The sequence below is a fragment of the Onychostruthus taczanowskii genome, unplaced genomic scaffold (genome assembly GCF_017590055.1).
Source record: "Onychostruthus taczanowskii isolate IOZ18803 unplaced genomic scaffold, ASM1759005v1 scaffold27, whole genome shotgun sequence".
Taxonomy (NCBI): Eukaryota; Metazoa; Chordata; class Aves; order Passeriformes; family Passeridae; genus Onychostruthus; species Onychostruthus taczanowskii.
In genome coordinates this window covers 6,131,036-6,148,787 of record NW_024500017.1, presented here as the reverse complement: position 1 = coordinate 6,148,787, position 17,752 = coordinate 6,131,036, and the positions used below count along the sequence as shown (strand labels likewise).

The following is a 17,752-nucleotide window of genomic DNA, read 5'->3' as shown; positions in this document are numbered from 1 at the left end:
CCTGTAACTCCAACACTCTTGGTTACTGCCTCTCCTTCTGGCTGCTCACTTTTAGACATCTGAGATCGGATTTTCCACTGGCTGAAGCATCACATTGCCAGGCACACAGGTGCAGGATGACAGCCCTGCTGTGCCACAGCATCTTCTGCTCGCAGGGCACAGAGGGAAACAAATGCATGGGCTGAAAGGCAAGAGGGTTTCTAAAATTCAGAGGCAGAGCTCTAACTCCTCTCTCTCCCTTGTTTTTCAGAGGAGTAGGATATCCCATTTCACATAACCCTGGGGACATCCCAAGCCCTTTCCACCTCACAAGAGGCAGGATCCATTCCCTGTCCCCACTCTCCCTGGAGATTCAATCCCAGGCTGAATTCAGGGAGTTCAGGCTAAGGCATGATTGAATGCATATACAGACCATAGAGGAGCTGATAGTCTCTGAGACCAAACCCCATTTTTTCAGATTAAACCAGACACACTGAGCTGCATTCCTCTTGAGACACCACAAGAATTGGGGACAAACATTATGAAACCAAGTTTATTAAAACTTTCTACAAGTCAGACTTTATCATCCAGGTTTCCACAGACATATACATATGTACAAATTGGACATAGTGTTTTTAGCTTTTCTGGCAGAATTTTCTACCAATATATACAAATGTATTGTTTTTCATAGAAGGGTTAAACTGTATCACAGATACAAATGTCAAGCAATCATGAGAGGTTTAGTGCAACGGAGAGCTGTAGGGCTCTGCTCTTAATGCTCATGATTCTGTCAAGTTAGTATTGCCAACAATAATTCACATTAAACTGCTCTTCGACACCTCTTATTAAGACAAAGTACAATAAAACAAGAAAACAAAACCCCAAACAGTAAGGTATGTACAAAGTACACAGTCCATGAGGTATACATGGTATTCTTGCAACACGTGGTGGGACTGCATCTTGCCAGGGTTAACCCTTAAAATTACTTCCCTAGAACTGGGTGGTGTTGGGAACGTGCATCACCCACCTCAGGGCCATTTCAGAAGCCTCACTCTTGCCTAAGGTGAATGGACATCTCTGCATAAACCACTGGACACATGTGAAACTAAGCAGAAATTTTAGGCAGGACTAAGCTTTACTTACCCCCAACCCAGGAAGCTAATGATTCAGATATACTCATTATTCACACATATTGGAAAGACTATGAATAATCATGCAAAATAAAAACAAAACAAAATTTTAAAAATGAAAAAAAAAAAAAAAAAAAAAAAAAGTGGGGGGGAGGCTGGAGGCAAACAGCATACCTGAATAATCAACTAAGGGTGTACGGAGATTTTACTCTTAAGACTAACTTTTTGAGGGGGTTGGAGGGGGAAAGAGGAGGTGATGCGGTATTTTTAAGAGTTAAGCCAGTTGAAAAACATGGCCATGTTTACAGGTACTGTACAAGACACCCCTTATCCTTTCCCAGGGGAAGGTGCCCCAGCCGATAGTGTTACGTTTGGTAAATGGATACATTTTGGCACTCTAATGAGACCTGCTACTTGACAAGCTCGCTGAGGGCATAAAGTTATACAGGCTACACTGTGGTAACACGAGGCTAAAGTCTATTTAAAATGCTTTCCTGGACAGCGAATGGAATCAGAAGGGATCCAGCTGGGAGATCCACTGGTTTCTGCTTCAGAAAGAGCCACAGCAGTGATTTGTCTTACGGGTGGATCTAGGAGCTTCACGCCTCTGAAAGCGGGATCAGCTGGAGGAGCAGCAGCGAGCAGAGAGCTGGCCATGGTGGGTGAAGACCTCCTTCCCTCATTAACGTGTGCTTACAGTCAGAGAGCTGCTTTGTGAGCTGGCTGCTGGGGCACGCCGAGTCGATCCCCCTTTCAACCATTTCCGTCACATTTGTTCAGGCAGAGGTGCGCCACGTGCCCCTCTGCACCTACACATCGTGGCCAGGGCTCCACACCTCTGCAGCCGCTGCAGGAAAGCAGGAGGAGCTGCCTTTCCATCCCACACCTTGCCAGACGCTCGACTCTGCAGCCAAGACGCGACCAGTTACACCGGAGGAGGATGCGGGAGGCAGAAGAGCCAGACAGTTCTCACAGGGCTGCACAAGTCCTCCGGGGCTGCTGGGACCGACCAGCAGAGCAAGAGGATGGAACTCTGAATACACCTGGGGAGTGGAGACCTCCAGGATGGCATTCATTTAGACAAGGTCACTTTTCTGACCATACTGGCACTTTAAGATGCTGTTGAGTTTGCAGACATGGAAAAATGAAATCCTACAGAAATGCCGGAGGTGAGAACCGACGAGGTTTTTGAGATTTCGGGGTTAGCAGAAGAAGGAACTAATATCATCACTGTCTCCATGATATTCTGGGACAATCTGATCTGAAGTTCCCGTCTCCTGGTCTGTATATCCAGGCTCCAAGACTGCCTCGAACCAAGGGTGAAGCAAGATCTCTGGAGCAGTGAGTCTTTCAGAAGGCTCCCGCCGCAGGAGGCTGCGGATGAGGCAGCGGGCTTTGGGGGAGACGTGGTCAGGAATACAGAACTGTCCACGCCGGATTTTGGAAAACAGAGTGCTAGGGTCCGAGTCATGGAAGGGATAGCGTCCCACCAGCAGGGTATAAAGCATCACTCCCAAACTCCACACATCAGCCGATTTTCCAGAGTAAGTCCCCGTCGTGTTTAGGATCTCAGGGCTGACGTATGCCGGGCAGCCGTGCTTGTCTGAGAGTGCATCGTCTTCACCTTTGATGATGTGCGTGTCTTCCAGGCTCTCTAGACGCAGCTGAGTCCTAGGGAGGGCAGGAGAGGAAGCCACAGGTGAGAAACAGCTACACTCAGTCATGAGCAAGCACAGCAAGCCCCTGCCATGGCCCCATTCTCTCTCACTTTGGCACTGAGAAAGGAAACACCTCAACTTGCAGCAGAGAAGTTGCCCAGATGCCTGGGAATGTGTAATGGAAGTGCTGCTGTGTGCATCGGGCCAGCACTCAGTGACGCTCATGTTTTTTTTATTAACTGGAGATTTTAACAGCACAGAGCTCTTGAGGAACACCAAGTCACCGCTACCCACGCAGGTTGCAGTGCCACTGCAGGGGGTTAATTGGTGACATGGCACTTTACAGCCACTGTGTGCCGTTCAGGCTTTGAGCAAACAGCATCCAGCTGTGCGATTCCACAAACCACAGCGCCCAGCTCCCCTCTGCACTGCTGAGGATCATTGCTTCTCCTAAGCTTTTTATTTTTTTTTTTTCATTTTAATTCGTAATTTATTCTTTTTGCCTTTTGGAGCTTAATACCGCACCCACCATCTCCAGGTAGAGATGGGCCGACCCCAGCCTCCTATTTTGGAGGGTAAGGGGAGCTCCCGTTGGCAGGGAAGCCATCAGCCAGCCCTGGAAGGGCTCTGCACTGCCTACCAGCCTGCTGGGGTGTAGATATGTTGGCTTCAGCCTGTCCTCAGCCTGACCTCGGCAAATACCCATTGGTTCTGCAAACGGAAAATATGACTCAATGAGAACCGTGGGCCCGGGATTGGCTGCGGGAGCCCTGAAACTGCACCTGTGCGAGAGCCCGCGTCGCCTGCCATTGCTTAACCCTCTTCTTGCCAAATGTGATGCACATGACATCGCCTGTGCAACACGTTATTTCCAAATGAGCGAGACTGTGTGCAACGTAACATTTCAACAAATGTTTCATCTTCTTATGGGAGGGAAAAGCTGCAATAGTTTCCTTCAAAGGAATAGCTTTCTTTACGTGTCAACATATGGCTGTTTCAGAGGGGCAGTGCTGGTTAATTTTCTTATCACATTCATAAAAGATATCCTGAAGAATCATTAGCCAAATTTAACAAAACAAAAAAAAAATCCCTTTTCTTTTGCATCAGTAGTATCACCTTACATTTTTATGCTAATAAGCACAACTCCATTACAGCTTTTACTTAGTTTTTTAACATTTCTTGGGATAAGCAGCTAGTCAAGAGTTACTTTTGTTGTATTTCAGACTCTGCCACGTGTGATGAAGCACTGCAAGAGCAGCAAACACTCCAGGGGAATACTGAATTATTTCCCTAATCTAAATTTAACAACTAGATTCTATAATCTCCTCTATGAACACAGGCTTTAGGCTAAGTTTTACTAAAGTGATTTTCTTTGATGCAGGATTCCCAAATCATTATTTAACCATGTCCCACCTTCCCTCCTGTGTGTGCCCACGATCTACGGGCACAGAGGGCATGGGAAGCACGGCAGGGGGGATAAAAGCCTCGAAGGGTTCAGCAGCATCACTCTCATCAGCAGAGTGGTTCAGCAATGAGACCCTACCCAAGTGCTGGGGCTCCCCCGTAGGTCACAAAGAAACTCTCCCGAGGAGGGACCAGAGCTCCAGCTCCTCACATCTCCTGCTCCCCCAGCTGGGCTGCTTCCTCCCGTCGGCACAACACCTCAGCCTCCCCCCTCTCCCTCTGTGCCTTTTATTCATTTGACACTGAATGAGCGGCACACATGACATCTTCTGGCGCTAACGAGCATCTGAACTATCATCCCTTTGTCTGCCAGCGGGTTTCACTGAACTTCTGCTGAATGAGAGGAAGCTCCCGGCGAGCTTCCTCCCTTTCATCAGTCAAGATCTAAGAGGGAGCGCGCCCCGGTTAGATCCGTGACCTACTACACACACGTGATGAAGATCTACTCGGATTGCTCGCAGGTGATGCCCGGCTGACGGGGCTGTTTCCACTCCCTGGGACGCTTTTTTTGTCTCTGGATGTGGCATTCCTCCCTCCCCACTCACCCCAGGGCTGGCTGCTGACAGCCACTCACCTTTCTTCATTAGAGAAGACAAATTTCCTGAGCTTGAGGTCACCAAGTACGATGGCTGACTGGTGGCAGTGAGCTACAGCGGAGACAATCTGCTTGAACAGCCGGGCAGCCTCCTCTTCCCTCAACCTCTTGCAGCTCCTCACGTAGGAGTGCATGTCCCCAAAGTCCTTTTCAAAGAACACATAGGCCTTGGTGTCCCCGAGAATGACTTCGACAACCCCGGTGATGTTTCTGTGTGACGGCAGCTGAATGTAAGGTCGGATCTTGTCCTGGTAGTGTTTGAGGGGGAACACCTGTATAGAGGAAATTAAACCCAAATTCATTCTCAAGGGCGTTGAAAGCTGCAGCTCGCGTAGCAACTCTCCCCAAACAATGACGAGGGAGCTGGAGGGGAGCCAGGGCTCGGCAAGATCGGCAGAAGCGGCTACCGCGACCCTTCCTGTTCGTTGTATATTGAAAGGCTGGGGGGTAAACTAAAACAAAGCAGCATTCCCACAGCCTTAGGGGGGAAGGCGCTCCGAGGTAAGCCGGAGTCCCGGCTCACTCGCAGGGCGTGCAAACGCCGCCGGGGGCTGGCCGGGCGTTCCCAGCCGTGGAGCAGCGGGAGGATGTTCGGCAGGGCTGCCCCCGGGCCGGGCGCTCGGGCGCGCCCGCAGGACCCGCTCCCCACCCGCGCAGCTCCCGCTCACCTTGCAGCGCAGCTCCCGGCCCGAGCTGACGCTCAGCGCCCTGGACACCTGCTCCCGCTCGGCCAGCGGCAGCAGCAGGTAGGAGGCGATCAGGCTGGGACCCGCCGCGCCGCCGCCGCCGGCGGGAGAAGCGGGGGCACACGGCGACCCGGGAGCGCTCAGGCAGTCCGGGGGGCCGCATTCGGCGAGCCGAGGGCACTTGGCGGCCGGCGCTTCCTCGGCGGGGCCGTCGTGCAGGGGCTGGAGGCGCTTGGCCGGGGCGCTGCGGCAGCGGGCGGCCGGCAGCAGGGACGCGGGGCGGCTCATGGGGGGAGCGGAGCGGGCGCGGAGCTACAGGCGGGCGCTGCGCGCTGGGCGCATCCCTTCGCTCTCCCCGCCGAAACCTCGGGCCGTGTCCACCATCTGCTGCCGAGTCCGCGCTAAAGTAGTTGGAGGCTTTAAAAAAAAAAATTAAAAAAAAAGGTGACTCTCCTCCTCCTCCCGGCCCTGACGCACGGGGAAATGGGAGGAGAGAGGCTGGGACACGCCTGCTCCGCTCCGCCCGCTGCTCTCCGCGCCCCGGCCCCGGCGCGCAGCCGGGCGGGGCAGCGGGGGAGTCGCCGCGGGACTTGAGGGGGCCGGGCGGGGACCCCCCGCTTCGACCTGAAATAATTATGCCGAGAAAGCGAGGCCACCTTCCTTTCCAGGATCTTCTCGTCCATGCAATTGCAGGTTCCCAGCCCCAGTTCTTACTTTTCACTAATCACTAAATAACCATCCCTCACCCCAAGGTTTGCATCACAGCGCTGTTGTGTGAGCATAAGCGTTTACTCATAAGCGTAGACGTAACGTGCACCATCAGAAATACTTGGCACTGGGTGTTTCCCATGTTAAAACTATATCTGCTGTCCGAAAAAGGAATAGCTCGGAGAGCCAGGCAGCAGCCAGCAGCTGCAGTGACCTGTGAAGAGCAGACTGAGAAGAACTCCACAAAGCTCAACAGCATGGCTTTAAAGGAGTAGTAAATAGACTTACAGCCGGGACTGGTAGTAAATGGGGGAAAAAAAAAATGCGACAAAGAGAACAGACAACAAATCATCCCTGGGGGGGGGGAAAAAAAAAAAAAAAAAAAAAAAAAGCTGACAGCTGTAGTTTTGACAAGAATGCTTCAGAAGGAAACTCTCCAGTTTTCTGTTTATATATATGCAAATTTTTTGTAATTTAGTGCTGAAGCTTCCCTAATATTAACACAGGGACCCTGCATTTTGTCATTCAGTAGGATCAACTCCTATTCTGGTTTGGTTTCCCCATCCTGGGTCTGTACAAGAGGCAGAGAGGGCTGAGGATGGGCCCCCCCAGCTCTGAAGCCCGTGATGCCACGTGTGCAGGTATTTGCTCAGATTCCTGATAGATAACTGCACAGCAAACCCATGCATGCCTTCAGCTACTTCTAGTGTATTTTAAGAAACACATGAAACTCTTGTGCGGGATGACTCATAGCATAGCAGTCCCATTAATGCATTTAAACATAAAACGCATATGCCATAAAGGGATATCCCAGGGCCTGCATTTCTTTCTTTCTTTTTTTTTTATCCCCAGAAATAAAATTCCGTTAATGCCTGCAGATTGTTTCTGAGTGATTCACCACAACTCTCAAAGCACGCTATTTTATTTGGTTCCTCTTATAGGTAAAACACATGCAAGTATCTATCAGACCTTTTGTTTTACTTTCCCCTTCCTGGAAGTTTAATGATTGGAATGCTGCTGCTGGGTGAATTTAGCTGCTAGGATGCCACATGTGTGGGCTGCTTCCTTCATCTGAGACAGCACAAGGTGCAGGGTGGGGGGGAAGGGTATCAGTACCTTTGGGAACAGGGGAAGGGTGCAGACAAAACAGCAATGGCCCTGCATAAAGGTTCTCATGGGCATTAGTAGTGTGTACCAGTGTCCCCTGTAGCTCTCAGAACTGAGATGCAGTGTGAGCAGGAATGAAGGTGTCAGTGTCCCCACCCTCCCAAAGATCCCCCTCTCTCAGATCACTGTCCCTGCTGAGGAGAAGGGCCATACTGAGGATCTGTTGCATACATTGTTGGAAGCTGCATCCTTCATCTGCCCAGCCTCCCATCCATTTAAAACCTCTAGGTCCACACCATGGGGACACAGTGGCACCTGAGCACAGTGCTTGGCTCAAGCCAAACAGGGGATGGCACCCACTGGTCCTGAGGAAGGGAAAAAAGCACCTGTTATCATCCTGGCTGCCCCAAAAAACATCTGGCATGTGAGGAGAGCAGAGGTACACACAGCATTGTACCTCACAGTCCTGCCACATTCTCCTGGTGCCTGAGCAGCCTTTTCTCACAGGGATTTCAGCAATTTCATGTTCTGTATGTGTGTCCTTGCTAACTGGACACACATAAAACTGGGTGTGCAGTCCCCAAAGGCCAGGAAAAGATTACCCCTAATCATCATCATGATTAGCCATTCATCTCAGAAGCACTGGTGGGTGCCCTCTTCTAGTTGGACTGTATAGACTAAACTAGTTGACTGTCTACATGTGACTGAGACAAACCAAAGCTTGAATCTCCCAGGTCTTTGCAAAATGGGTGAAGTTCTTGACAGAAGGAAACCTTTGTTGCTTCTTTAAAATGCCTGGCATGCTTTCAGGTACTCAAAGCCTTAATGCCATAGCTAAACATGTAGCAGCAATTATTACTCAAGTTAGTCTTATGTTTTGGGTACAGAACATAGGAAAAGGTCCACATCCAGACTCCCCTCCATCCCCACCAAATTCATTTCAAGATGCAGAGCAGAGAAGTGATTCCCACTTTGGTTTTTCTGGTTTTTCTAATTTTGGCCAAAATGCAAAATGAAAAAAAAAAGGAAAAAAAGGGGGATGCCAAGGATGTTGATGACCCGCATGGCATGTTCTTTTCCTTTTCTCAAAGGGCTGAAACTTGTTCTCCTTGCCCATCTCTGCCAGTGCTTGCATGTGCAGCCTTGGTGTGGTTAGGAACCAGTACTGAGAACAGGAGGAATTCCAGGAAGAGATTTGTGAAAAACTGTTGCAACATTTCAGTGTTATAAGATTTTTGGAGAAAATGGAACCACCACACGACATAGCAGCCTTGTGTTTGTTGCCATCACACCACTGGCTTTTAAGCATGCAGGCTTATCTCCTGCATTAGTTTCCTCCTGAAATCAAAAGCTATCTTATGGGGTCTTCCTTCTATTCCCTGCATAAGTCTTCATCATTCCATCTCCCCTTTCCCAAAAAAGACTTTTCAGGCTCTACCTGCTTAGCATGTGTGATGAATACTGTCATGGTAATTCCCAGTTGTGCCTGTGGTGAATTTGAGCCTGAATGGCTTTACAGCTCTTCAAAATGAACCAGGGCAATGTTACACATCTCCAGGGGACAGCACTGAAAATCATTGTGGAGCACAGATCAGTGCACAATTACAGACCTAATGCTGGGATAAAACATTGACTCTGTGGATGAGTCCTGCTATTCAAGTGCCAGAAAAAATACACTGCTGTGAGCCAGCAGAATACAAGGAACCATCACTTAGCCCTGGTGTTCCAAAGGGACTTGGTGCCTGTGCGGTGGGCAGGGATAACCTTTGGAAGTAATGTCTTCATGCCTGGCAAAGGACAACAGTGTGCAACAGGCACCTTCCCAATACTACCAAAGTCTGAGGAGCTCTCAGTCAAAGGATATTGCAAAATCGTTACAAAAAGTAGGTCCTGCCTTGGAAAAGGCCAGATAAAGCAAGCAGGACTGCTGGATGTCTCCTCACTTCCTGGAGTCCCAGCTGCTAGGCAAGGATCTGGGACTGCAGCAGAAAAAAGAGCCTGTGGGATGTGTATCACATAATGGGCATGTCCTAGCAGAGGGAAGGGTCTTACCCTTCCCTCTGCCAGATTTGCCAGAACTGTGGCGAGGTGAATATTGCTCTTCATATATTTTTTCTCTTTTTTGAAACAGACAAGCAGCTTAGTGCATATGTGAGATGAAGACGGAAGAATCCAGAATTCCTGGTGCTCAGGCATTGATCCTCCCATTCCTGTTATTTCATTGAAGGGAATTTTTGTTATGTGGTTTTCAAGCATCTACCTGCCTTGCCCTCAGCCAGTGCTTACACTCACCTGAGCAGCTGCTTTTCCTTAGATGCTCAGAAAATTATCACTGTTGCTCCAGTTCTCTGACCCTTTATCTCTATAACTAGAGCAGCCAGAGGCAATGAGAATTGTGTAACCATCTCCCCACTTCCCAAGTGCTTGGGACAGGTCTGGTAACTTTGATAGTATGTCTCATGGGACACACAGAATAAATCTCTATTAGATTAGGGCACTTATAAATAAACTGGCTGCTTGCTACAGAAAAAAATGAAAAGGTCTTTATTTTAGTTACTGGATGAGAGAAGCAAGGAACACAAATATTTTGGCTAATATTAAACTATTGGTAAATTATGAAAAATCAGTATTTTAAAAGTTATCTCAAGCCATGTAATGAAAATTAAACTACTGCCAGATTGAAAGCCAACAATTTAAAACCAGCATGTCATCTATAATCCAATGGTGTACAGAATTACCCTGCACAGATGGGGCTCAAAGACTAGTCGTATGGCCAGGTGATAAAGAACTCAAAGTAATGTTTTTTATAGCAGAACAGCATCTGTGATAACCCACAGCCATCCTCAGACACTGTGGAACTTGGCGGCAGATTCACCGCTGAGATATAAAACACATGACGAGCACGTAGTGACATCAAAAGGAGTGCAGTGTAATGGTGTTCAGATGTCTCCCCTCAAGCCCACACAAAAGCTGCTCTGAGGGCTGCTGGAGCTCAGAACTCTCAATGATTCCCTTTTGATAAGCCTGTTGTTATCAAATCCAAGGAGTCTTATGAGCAGCACCTCCTGACTGTTCCTTTGCTAACTGAAGAGCATGAAGGCTTCTTCTGTTGCCTGAAAGACGTGTGAAGGTTCAGGTTTTTGACCTCAAATCCTGTTTTTACTTCAGAAGTCGATTGCACAAGCGGACAGTGAATGAGTGTCTCCGTTTCCCTTGCGGTCAGAGAAGATCCTATTCATACTGAGTTTACAAGCAAACACTTCCTTTGGTAAGCTTCCCATGCAATTCAATTCATGTGCGTGCTTTCAGGCTCTGTCTTTGGGTCTGGACTAACATCAGAACAGGCAAGAGAGGCAGGCTCTCTTCTCAGCCCACCACAGCCTTTTCTGCAGTGCTTTGAAATGATGAAACACACTGTGTTTTCTGCACACTGCTGCAGTCCTGTCAAGTCACTGCGATTATTCATGCATCAAGAGGCTAAGCACATACATGGGTATCTATTGGATGATGTACACCCATTCCAGAATTTTACTTGCTTAACAATCAATCTAATGTTTTTGCTCTTTATAGTTATTGGCTGGGAGCCTAGAATCTGCTGGCACCTACACACAGGATTCTCCTCTGAGCATTCTGTGACCACGTCAGGTGTTTGAAATATTATGTATTAACAATAAGTACTTTATGACCAGAAAATAAATTATTATTTATGAAAGACTTGGAATTTGCCATCAGTGCTAGTCTGTACCTGTAGTGAGGAGCCATCAGCTTACGGTTTTGGCTGTAGTAACAGAAAGGAAGACCTGTCCTTGGGATATTCTTACATTTTCCATCCCAGGAAGCTCTTTTCTAAGTGCATCTTCACTGTATAATAAAGCACTATCCATTAGGCAAATGTTTAGTTAATGGACACAGCAGGATCCATACATGAAGATTTTTAGGGAATGTGAAGATTAAGGTTCACTTGAAATGGCAGTGAAACTTAATAAAGTTGCACAGTGAATTCTAAGCTCGTTCTGGCCACAGTACTAGAGCTATTCTTGAGAAAAATGTCATGAGGTACTTGTGACCACAGGTAGGTAAGACCTTTGTCATCAGCCACTCATGAGGAAACATGAGTATCCAAGAGGACATTGTCTAAAATAAGGCAGTGTGTTGGCCTTGGCTATTGAGTCATCAGTATCACTTCCTGCAGCCCCTGCTTTTGCTCCAGGTTATTTCTCAAGGGAGCACTGACTTAGTCTTTTTGATTCTTCTAGAATGAATAAGATCACAGCTCCAGAGCAGTAATGATGAATATGTCCTTGATTCAGAGGAATGTGCACTCCTTTTAGCACAAGTGTGCTAAATCTTCCATGAGATGCCTGCCTGATTAGCTTTTATCTTTATTCGTCATGGCTTCACTGATTTGAAAACTTCAGACTCTCTAGTTGTAAAATGGAGAATTCACAGGAAGAATCTGTTCAAGTGAGAGAGCAAGCTTAAGTGAGCAAGTGTCAATAGCTTGTGCCTCAGGGTACCTCTGAAAGCTGTTATATGTGGATCTCTCTTGCCTTTAATTCACTATTTGCCTAGACATTTCTTTAAACCCTCAAAATAGTTCCTCAAGTGGAACTTCTCTAGCAGAGACAGATTCTCACCAGTTTTCAGTGACAGATCCTTCTCAGCTACCCTGAGGTTTGCTGCATTTGTAAAGCACACCTTAAGGAAAAAGAAAAAAAAAAAAAACAAACCAACCACCTGACCTCTGAATTTCTTTTTAAAAATATCATTGCAAAATTTCTGACGTCAGACAATGAGACACAAATTACCCTGTGAACTGTTAACATATGCCTGTTTACATATGATATCTTATAGCCAAAGCAGATTAAGATTTGAAGGTTTAACTGCTGTTGAGTTTCCACTTCTGTGAATCATACAGATCATACAGCTTATTCATCACAGGCACTTATTTTTATTCTTTAACTCTTTCAAGCTACTTCTTCCCAGAGTGGAGTTTAGGGGGAACATGGGACACATGGGAACAGAGAGAGATCACAACTGCACAACAAACCCCAAACTTTGCAAATGAAAGAGCAAAGAGCTGCCATTAACTGCAGCCACCCCAGTGAATCAGTAGTGGTTTCTATCTTGCACCAGGTGAGCTGACAGGCACAGAAGCCTTCCTCAGTTGCCACAGTTAGTCTGTCCTTCCACCTAGTTAAGAGCCAGCTGCAATGGATGCTGATGGCCAACCCTGGAATCTTTCAATTTAAGGAGGAAAATTACTTGTAAGAACAAACAGGAGAGAACTGGTCGTGGCAAAATCAACAGCATAGCTCAAGTTCCAGGTTCAAAGGAAAAAAAAATACCAGTCATCATACTAGGATTCCTTGGATGCTATGTTTTAGTTTAAATTCAGAAATGCCAAACATTTTGGTGAAAACTTCACTGATTTCAGTAAACACAGGCAGTTTATTCTAGCACTTGAATGTGTGTGGTGCATCACTGATTCTAATGGGACTCAAGTACTCTCACCAGCAATGCTGGCACAAGTGCACAAGTGTCTGTCTTTTTCTGGATAACATGGCCATATTTTAAAAGAGGCATCTCTGCTGATGAAAGAAAGAAACCTACCTCTATTTAAATACACATGGCTATTCACCTCAGATGTGATTGTTATTAAAACTAGGCAGGCCAGTGCTGCCAAAAATCAGTCCATTTCTTTCAGGTGAAATCAAGAAGGATTTCAGAACTTCACTTGCTTTCAGGTTGTCTGATTCATTGACACTGCCTGGCTCAGGCTAGCAAAGGAGAGAAGGAAGATGATGTAGTTTGAAGAAATATCCAAAAAATACCTTTCTTCTTGGAGTGACCATAAGTGACTGTTTGACTATTTGTTCTTTTCATTTAAAGTTTTGCTTCAGATTTGTTTGGTTTTTTTTCTCTCAGATGCATCATCTTAAGCAGGCAGTCCACCTTATTACCTGTGGATTAGCTAACAGAGGCTGAGTGCAGCACTGTGATGGGTCAAGCCTCTTTTTCAGGTACGACAACAAGGTGTAACCAAGACAGCAATCTCCCTCACAGCATTACTCATTGGAACATGAGGGCAACAAACCATATCAGGAACTGCAGCAATCCAAGGCTATACTGGTACAAATGCCACAGGTAGCAAATCAAAACTGCTGCCACCAGTTTGTTCTTAAGAATCTGGGTATAATTTACCATTTATTATGTTATGTGTTATTGGAAGGCACACTCAGACACCAATACAAACTAAATTTGAGGTGCAGCACTTGTGGCTATGGAAAATGTACATATATCTTTGCATCTGAAAACTTGGGAGGCTGGCTATCACTAGGGATTGAATTAGATCTAAGAGGACAATCTTAATGCACCTCTGCCAGAAACTGCAAAGCTTGTTTAACCAATACAAGTTTCTGTTTCTGACTATTCTGCTTAGAAATGGTTCTAGAAAAAATTTAACCACAAAGTTAAAGATGAAACAAAAAGGACATTCCCTCCCCCTCCCTGTTTTGTTTTGTTTTGTTTTGAATGCTATTGTTAACATCCTCCCTTGTGGTATTTAACTGAAAAACCGTGACCCACCTTAAAAACTATAGGTTTGAGCCCTGAGGTATTTTAAAAGGGACCTGATTTTACACATAAAAATTCAAACAAGTACATACTGCTCAATCACCCCCCAATCCTTTTCAGCTATTTCAGCTGGGCTTCCATGGTAGAAGCACCCACGCTCACTGCAGAGTTGGGAAAGGATGGACCTCGGGGGTTAGACCACATAATGAAAATTAGCCAGCCAATTCCATGAAGTGTTTTGAACACAAAAGCCCAGTGCAAGTAATAATTGTTCAGTTCTCTTTTTCAGCTATGAAATCAGCTTGCAGATTAATATTCTTCAATTACAAAATAACAATTTTCAGCTTGAAGTGGTTTGTGCTCTTAAGTGCAATTGGTTTAATAATGGCCTATGAAAGGAGAGCTGTTAGCAAACAGTAACCCAGAGTGAAAACCTTAGCATATGGGTACCTCAGCTACATTTTACATTAAATGTCAGATTGTAAATTCAGAAAAATTACATAGGAAAATACCATCTAGCCCACTAAGGATCCCAAAGCTGAAAAAAACCTGTATTTTCTGCTTACATTTGCCAACAGATAATTGTCATCTGACTGCCAAGGCAGCTTCTTTTACCTATGGCTATTTCTAACTCATGTATATATATGCCTTATCTGCCTATAGATAGATATTCAGATCAATTTAGGCAATAAATAGTGTCACAAAATTTAAGTTCTTTTCTAGATCTGTGCCCAACAGCATAGATATCTGAAGCTTATATAAAGGCATATGGTTACACTATATCTGTACTATCTAAAATTTAGTTATTGGAATACCTCCATAAATAATTGTAGTTTTCTAGCCTACAATATTAAGGTAAAGCCTTCTGGGACCCCAAATGAAAAAAGCCTGAATTAAATGCTTCTGAATTTCAAAAGAAAAGCCTAAGTCAGGGCAGAGGGTTCAAAATTATAAAAAACAAGGCCAAATCCTCAAAGCTGAATGGTTGTTCTCTGTGGCCACAAACAACGTATAAGTGTGCAACACTTTCTGTAAATTCATCTCTGAGGTTTATGTTAGAGCACGGGCATGGTCCCAGGCACTGAAAATCCTTGCTCACAGTGCCCTACTCCAACCATTCCCAGTAGTTACAGAGACAGTAACAGAACTACCTGCAATATAGAGCAAAGCACTCATTATTACATGCTGGCAGGATCTGCATCTCTAATACGCTGAAGAAACAAGCACACTGAAAAGGAAGTTTAAATGCTGCAAAACATACTTTATTTACCAAATGCAAACTTTTAGAAATCAGGAAGGTAGAAAAAACCCCAACAAATTTTACTGGAATTCCTTATATTCCTGAGTTCAAAAAATGCTTTCAGTGGCAGTGGAGACCTTCAACTTTGGCTATAAATGAAACATTTAACAATGATCTGCCTATAAATGAAACACTTAACAAATATCAGTTATACAACCTATTTAGAATCAGCAACTTATCTCACAAGACCTCTAATAACAAATTTTCTTTGTGGCAGTAGCATATCCAGCTCATGTGTCCAGTGTTGACCAGCTTTGTTTTTTCTGACTGTCAATCAGTCTTTTAAGTATTTCATCTCGTACAAGATCTGATCCTTTTACATCAACATGGCTACAGCCCATTTTAGGGCATCTGTTGAAAAGAAAAGAGAGACTCCATTAAATTGGAAGAATTGTATTTGTCAGATACAGGCATTTGCATAACACCTGCTAGCATTTTTTTTCACTCTTTCTCTCAGTTCCTTGTTACCTCTTGTCCTCTTCACCAGCTCTATGTGGGAAAAAATAAATCTATCTCAACTGGTGAGAATCATCAGCTGAAGGAAGGAAAGAAGGTGCACAGTGAGAGATGGAGCCTTTCACCTGTAGATCACTCTCTTGCTGCAAGCACACAAGCTGCCTTCATCAGCAATGATATCAGCACTGCATGGACTTTCTGTGTTGCTTTCTCTCTCTGCAGTCCTCTAAAAACTGCAAGTAGATACTGCTTACCTTACTAAACTGCAGTGGAGAAGTATAATCGTCACTGGCAGATAAGGAGGGAAATTATTTTCTACGGAAACAAAAGGGAGTGAGCCTTGCCATGACTGACTGGTGAATCAGTGGACTATCTAGTTGGTGTAAAAATCAACCTGACTTTTTATGAGCTGTGAAAGCTCAGAAAGGAGAAATGGGGCCAAATTAACAGCCTCTAGATGATAATCAAATACAAAATGTCTTACAACTACTTGAAACAGCCAGATAAAGACAGCAGGGTAAAAGATATTCAGGGACCAAAGGTCATTTTCCTTTGGTGGCAGCCCAAACATACACAGATGGTATCTATAGTAAGAAGCAGCACTTTTCCTGAATTTTTTCCTCTCTTAGAGTAACTTTTGTCTGAAGTACTGAACTTACTGAACTTACACTCAGTACTCATAACTTTTACTCCGGATTCGTCCATAGGTTACTGTGTTTGTCATAGATCAGTCATTTAATTGCTCTGTGCCTCAGTTTTCCCATTTATCACCTTAATACAGCAATAGCTTGCCAGATTAATGAATAACAAGTGCTCAGAAAGCTTCCCACATTTCCTGTAAGCATAAAGTATTAGTATGTCCTTCCAGGCAGTGGAAAATAGTGAGCAAACCAAGAGACGTAAGAGTTGCCTCAAGGAGTGTGTGACAAGTCTGTCAGCACAGGCTGAGCGTACGTCAGCTGGAGGGCTGGCAGGCAGGCCCTGCACTGCCAAGGGCACCGAAGGCATCCTGTGGATTCCAACTGGGAAGTACTTGTGAGGAAACAGCCACTCTGTGTCTGCAGAGTGAGCAACAGCTCTGATTCCAGAGCCAGGCTAGTGAGGATCCTGCCCTGCTCTGCCAGGACACCTGCTCCCACCGGAATATCCCTGGCAGGAACATAGCCCAGCAGCCACGCCATGAGGCTGCGACACTGAAAAAGGGAACTTGTGGCAATAGCTGGCCTGGCTTCCCACCACAGCAGATGATGGGTTTTCAAAGTAAATGCATTTTCATGAGAAAGTTTAAAATTATAGTAGGTTGGTCAGACTGGGCAGAGAAAACCAAGGAGTCCTTCTTAATTTAGTTACAGTGAATCTGTGGCGTTGCTGTGTGTGTACTTTTCTACCACTGGAATAACTGCTGTAAAAATGGTAAGGCTGCCAGCTAAAATTCAATATTAAGAAGTGCCAGTGTTCAGACTGCACAAATAATTTTGGTTTGGGGATAAGGTAGCTTTTAAAACTGGGTGTTGTACAGCTGATATGATTTTTTAAACTCTGGAGTTTCTCAAGTCTTCCATTTCTTAAAAGGTAAAATAAAATTCAGTCATGTGGCCCTATTTGTTTTTCAGCAGAGCTGAAACTTTTGATTCACTACAACAATTTCTGCTAAATTGGCATTGTTCTGATGGACTTAAAAACACAGAGAAATATTTAGATATGAACATCGAATTCAGTATCAGAGAAAGTATTCTTGTCATTGGGCTGTTGAGCACATGCTTTCTAGCCTCTCCCTATCCTCCAGAACACTCACTTTCCTCCAACTTGAGAGCTATTACCCAATTCCTGTTCATTTTTCCAGCCAAGTTTCTGTCCATCCATGTTGCTGGTTTTGTTGTTATTCCCAGTATATTGCACCCACTCCAGATTTTTCCCTAGATTTTCTAACACAAGCAAGGTACTTCCATCTAGTTCTTCAAGGTGTCTTGACACTGAGATAGCAGCTGGGCATCCCAACTGATGCTTGGTTTTATAGCAAGGCTTTCCTGTAGCAGGGAAGGAGCATGGAATAAAAACTCCAGCTCCATCTTTGTAACCCCCATGGAGGACTG

General features: G+C 45.4%; 2 protein-coding genes and 1 long non-coding RNA gene across 4 annotated transcripts in view; 1 reads left to right on the top strand and 2 right to left on the bottom strand.

The window, feature by feature from the left end:
- Positions 1-518: 518 nt before the first annotated feature.
- TRIB1 (tribbles pseudokinase 1) lies at positions 519-5,936 on the bottom strand. Its single transcript, XM_041407505.1, has 3 exons — positions 5,495-5,936; positions 4,806-5,098; positions 519-2,780 (listed from the first exon to the last, which is right to left on the bottom strand). Exons 1-3 carry the CDS (start codon positions 5,798-5,800, stop codon positions 2,312-2,314), a joined length of 1,068 nt encoding a protein of 355 aa, XP_041263439.1. The 5' UTR covers positions 5,801-5,936; the 3' UTR covers positions 519-2,311.
- A 137-nt stretch (positions 5,937-6,073) lies between these two features.
- LOC121337416 lies at positions 6,074-14,239 on the top strand. 2 transcript variants are annotated; one of them, XR_005952896.1, is made up of 4 exons: positions 6,074-6,205; positions 6,750-6,861; positions 9,459-10,595; positions 13,256-14,239. It is a non-coding gene; the product is annotated as an uncharacterized LOC121337416 (long non-coding RNA). The 2 variants fall into 2 exon arrangements; XR_005952895.1 differs by lacking the exon at positions 13,256-14,239 and having other exon boundaries at positions 9,459-11,012.
- Positions 14,240-14,805: 566 nt separating this feature from the next.
- Positions 14,806-17,752, bottom strand: part of NSMCE2 (NSE2 (MMS21) homolog, SMC5-SMC6 complex SUMO ligase) — a 125,691-nt gene continuing 122,744 nt past the window's right edge. Inside the window, 1 exon segment of the mRNA XM_041407564.1 lies at positions 14,806-15,554. Coding sequence (XP_041263498.1) covers positions 15,434-15,554 — 121 coding nt within the window. The 3' untranslated portion in view covers positions 14,806-15,433.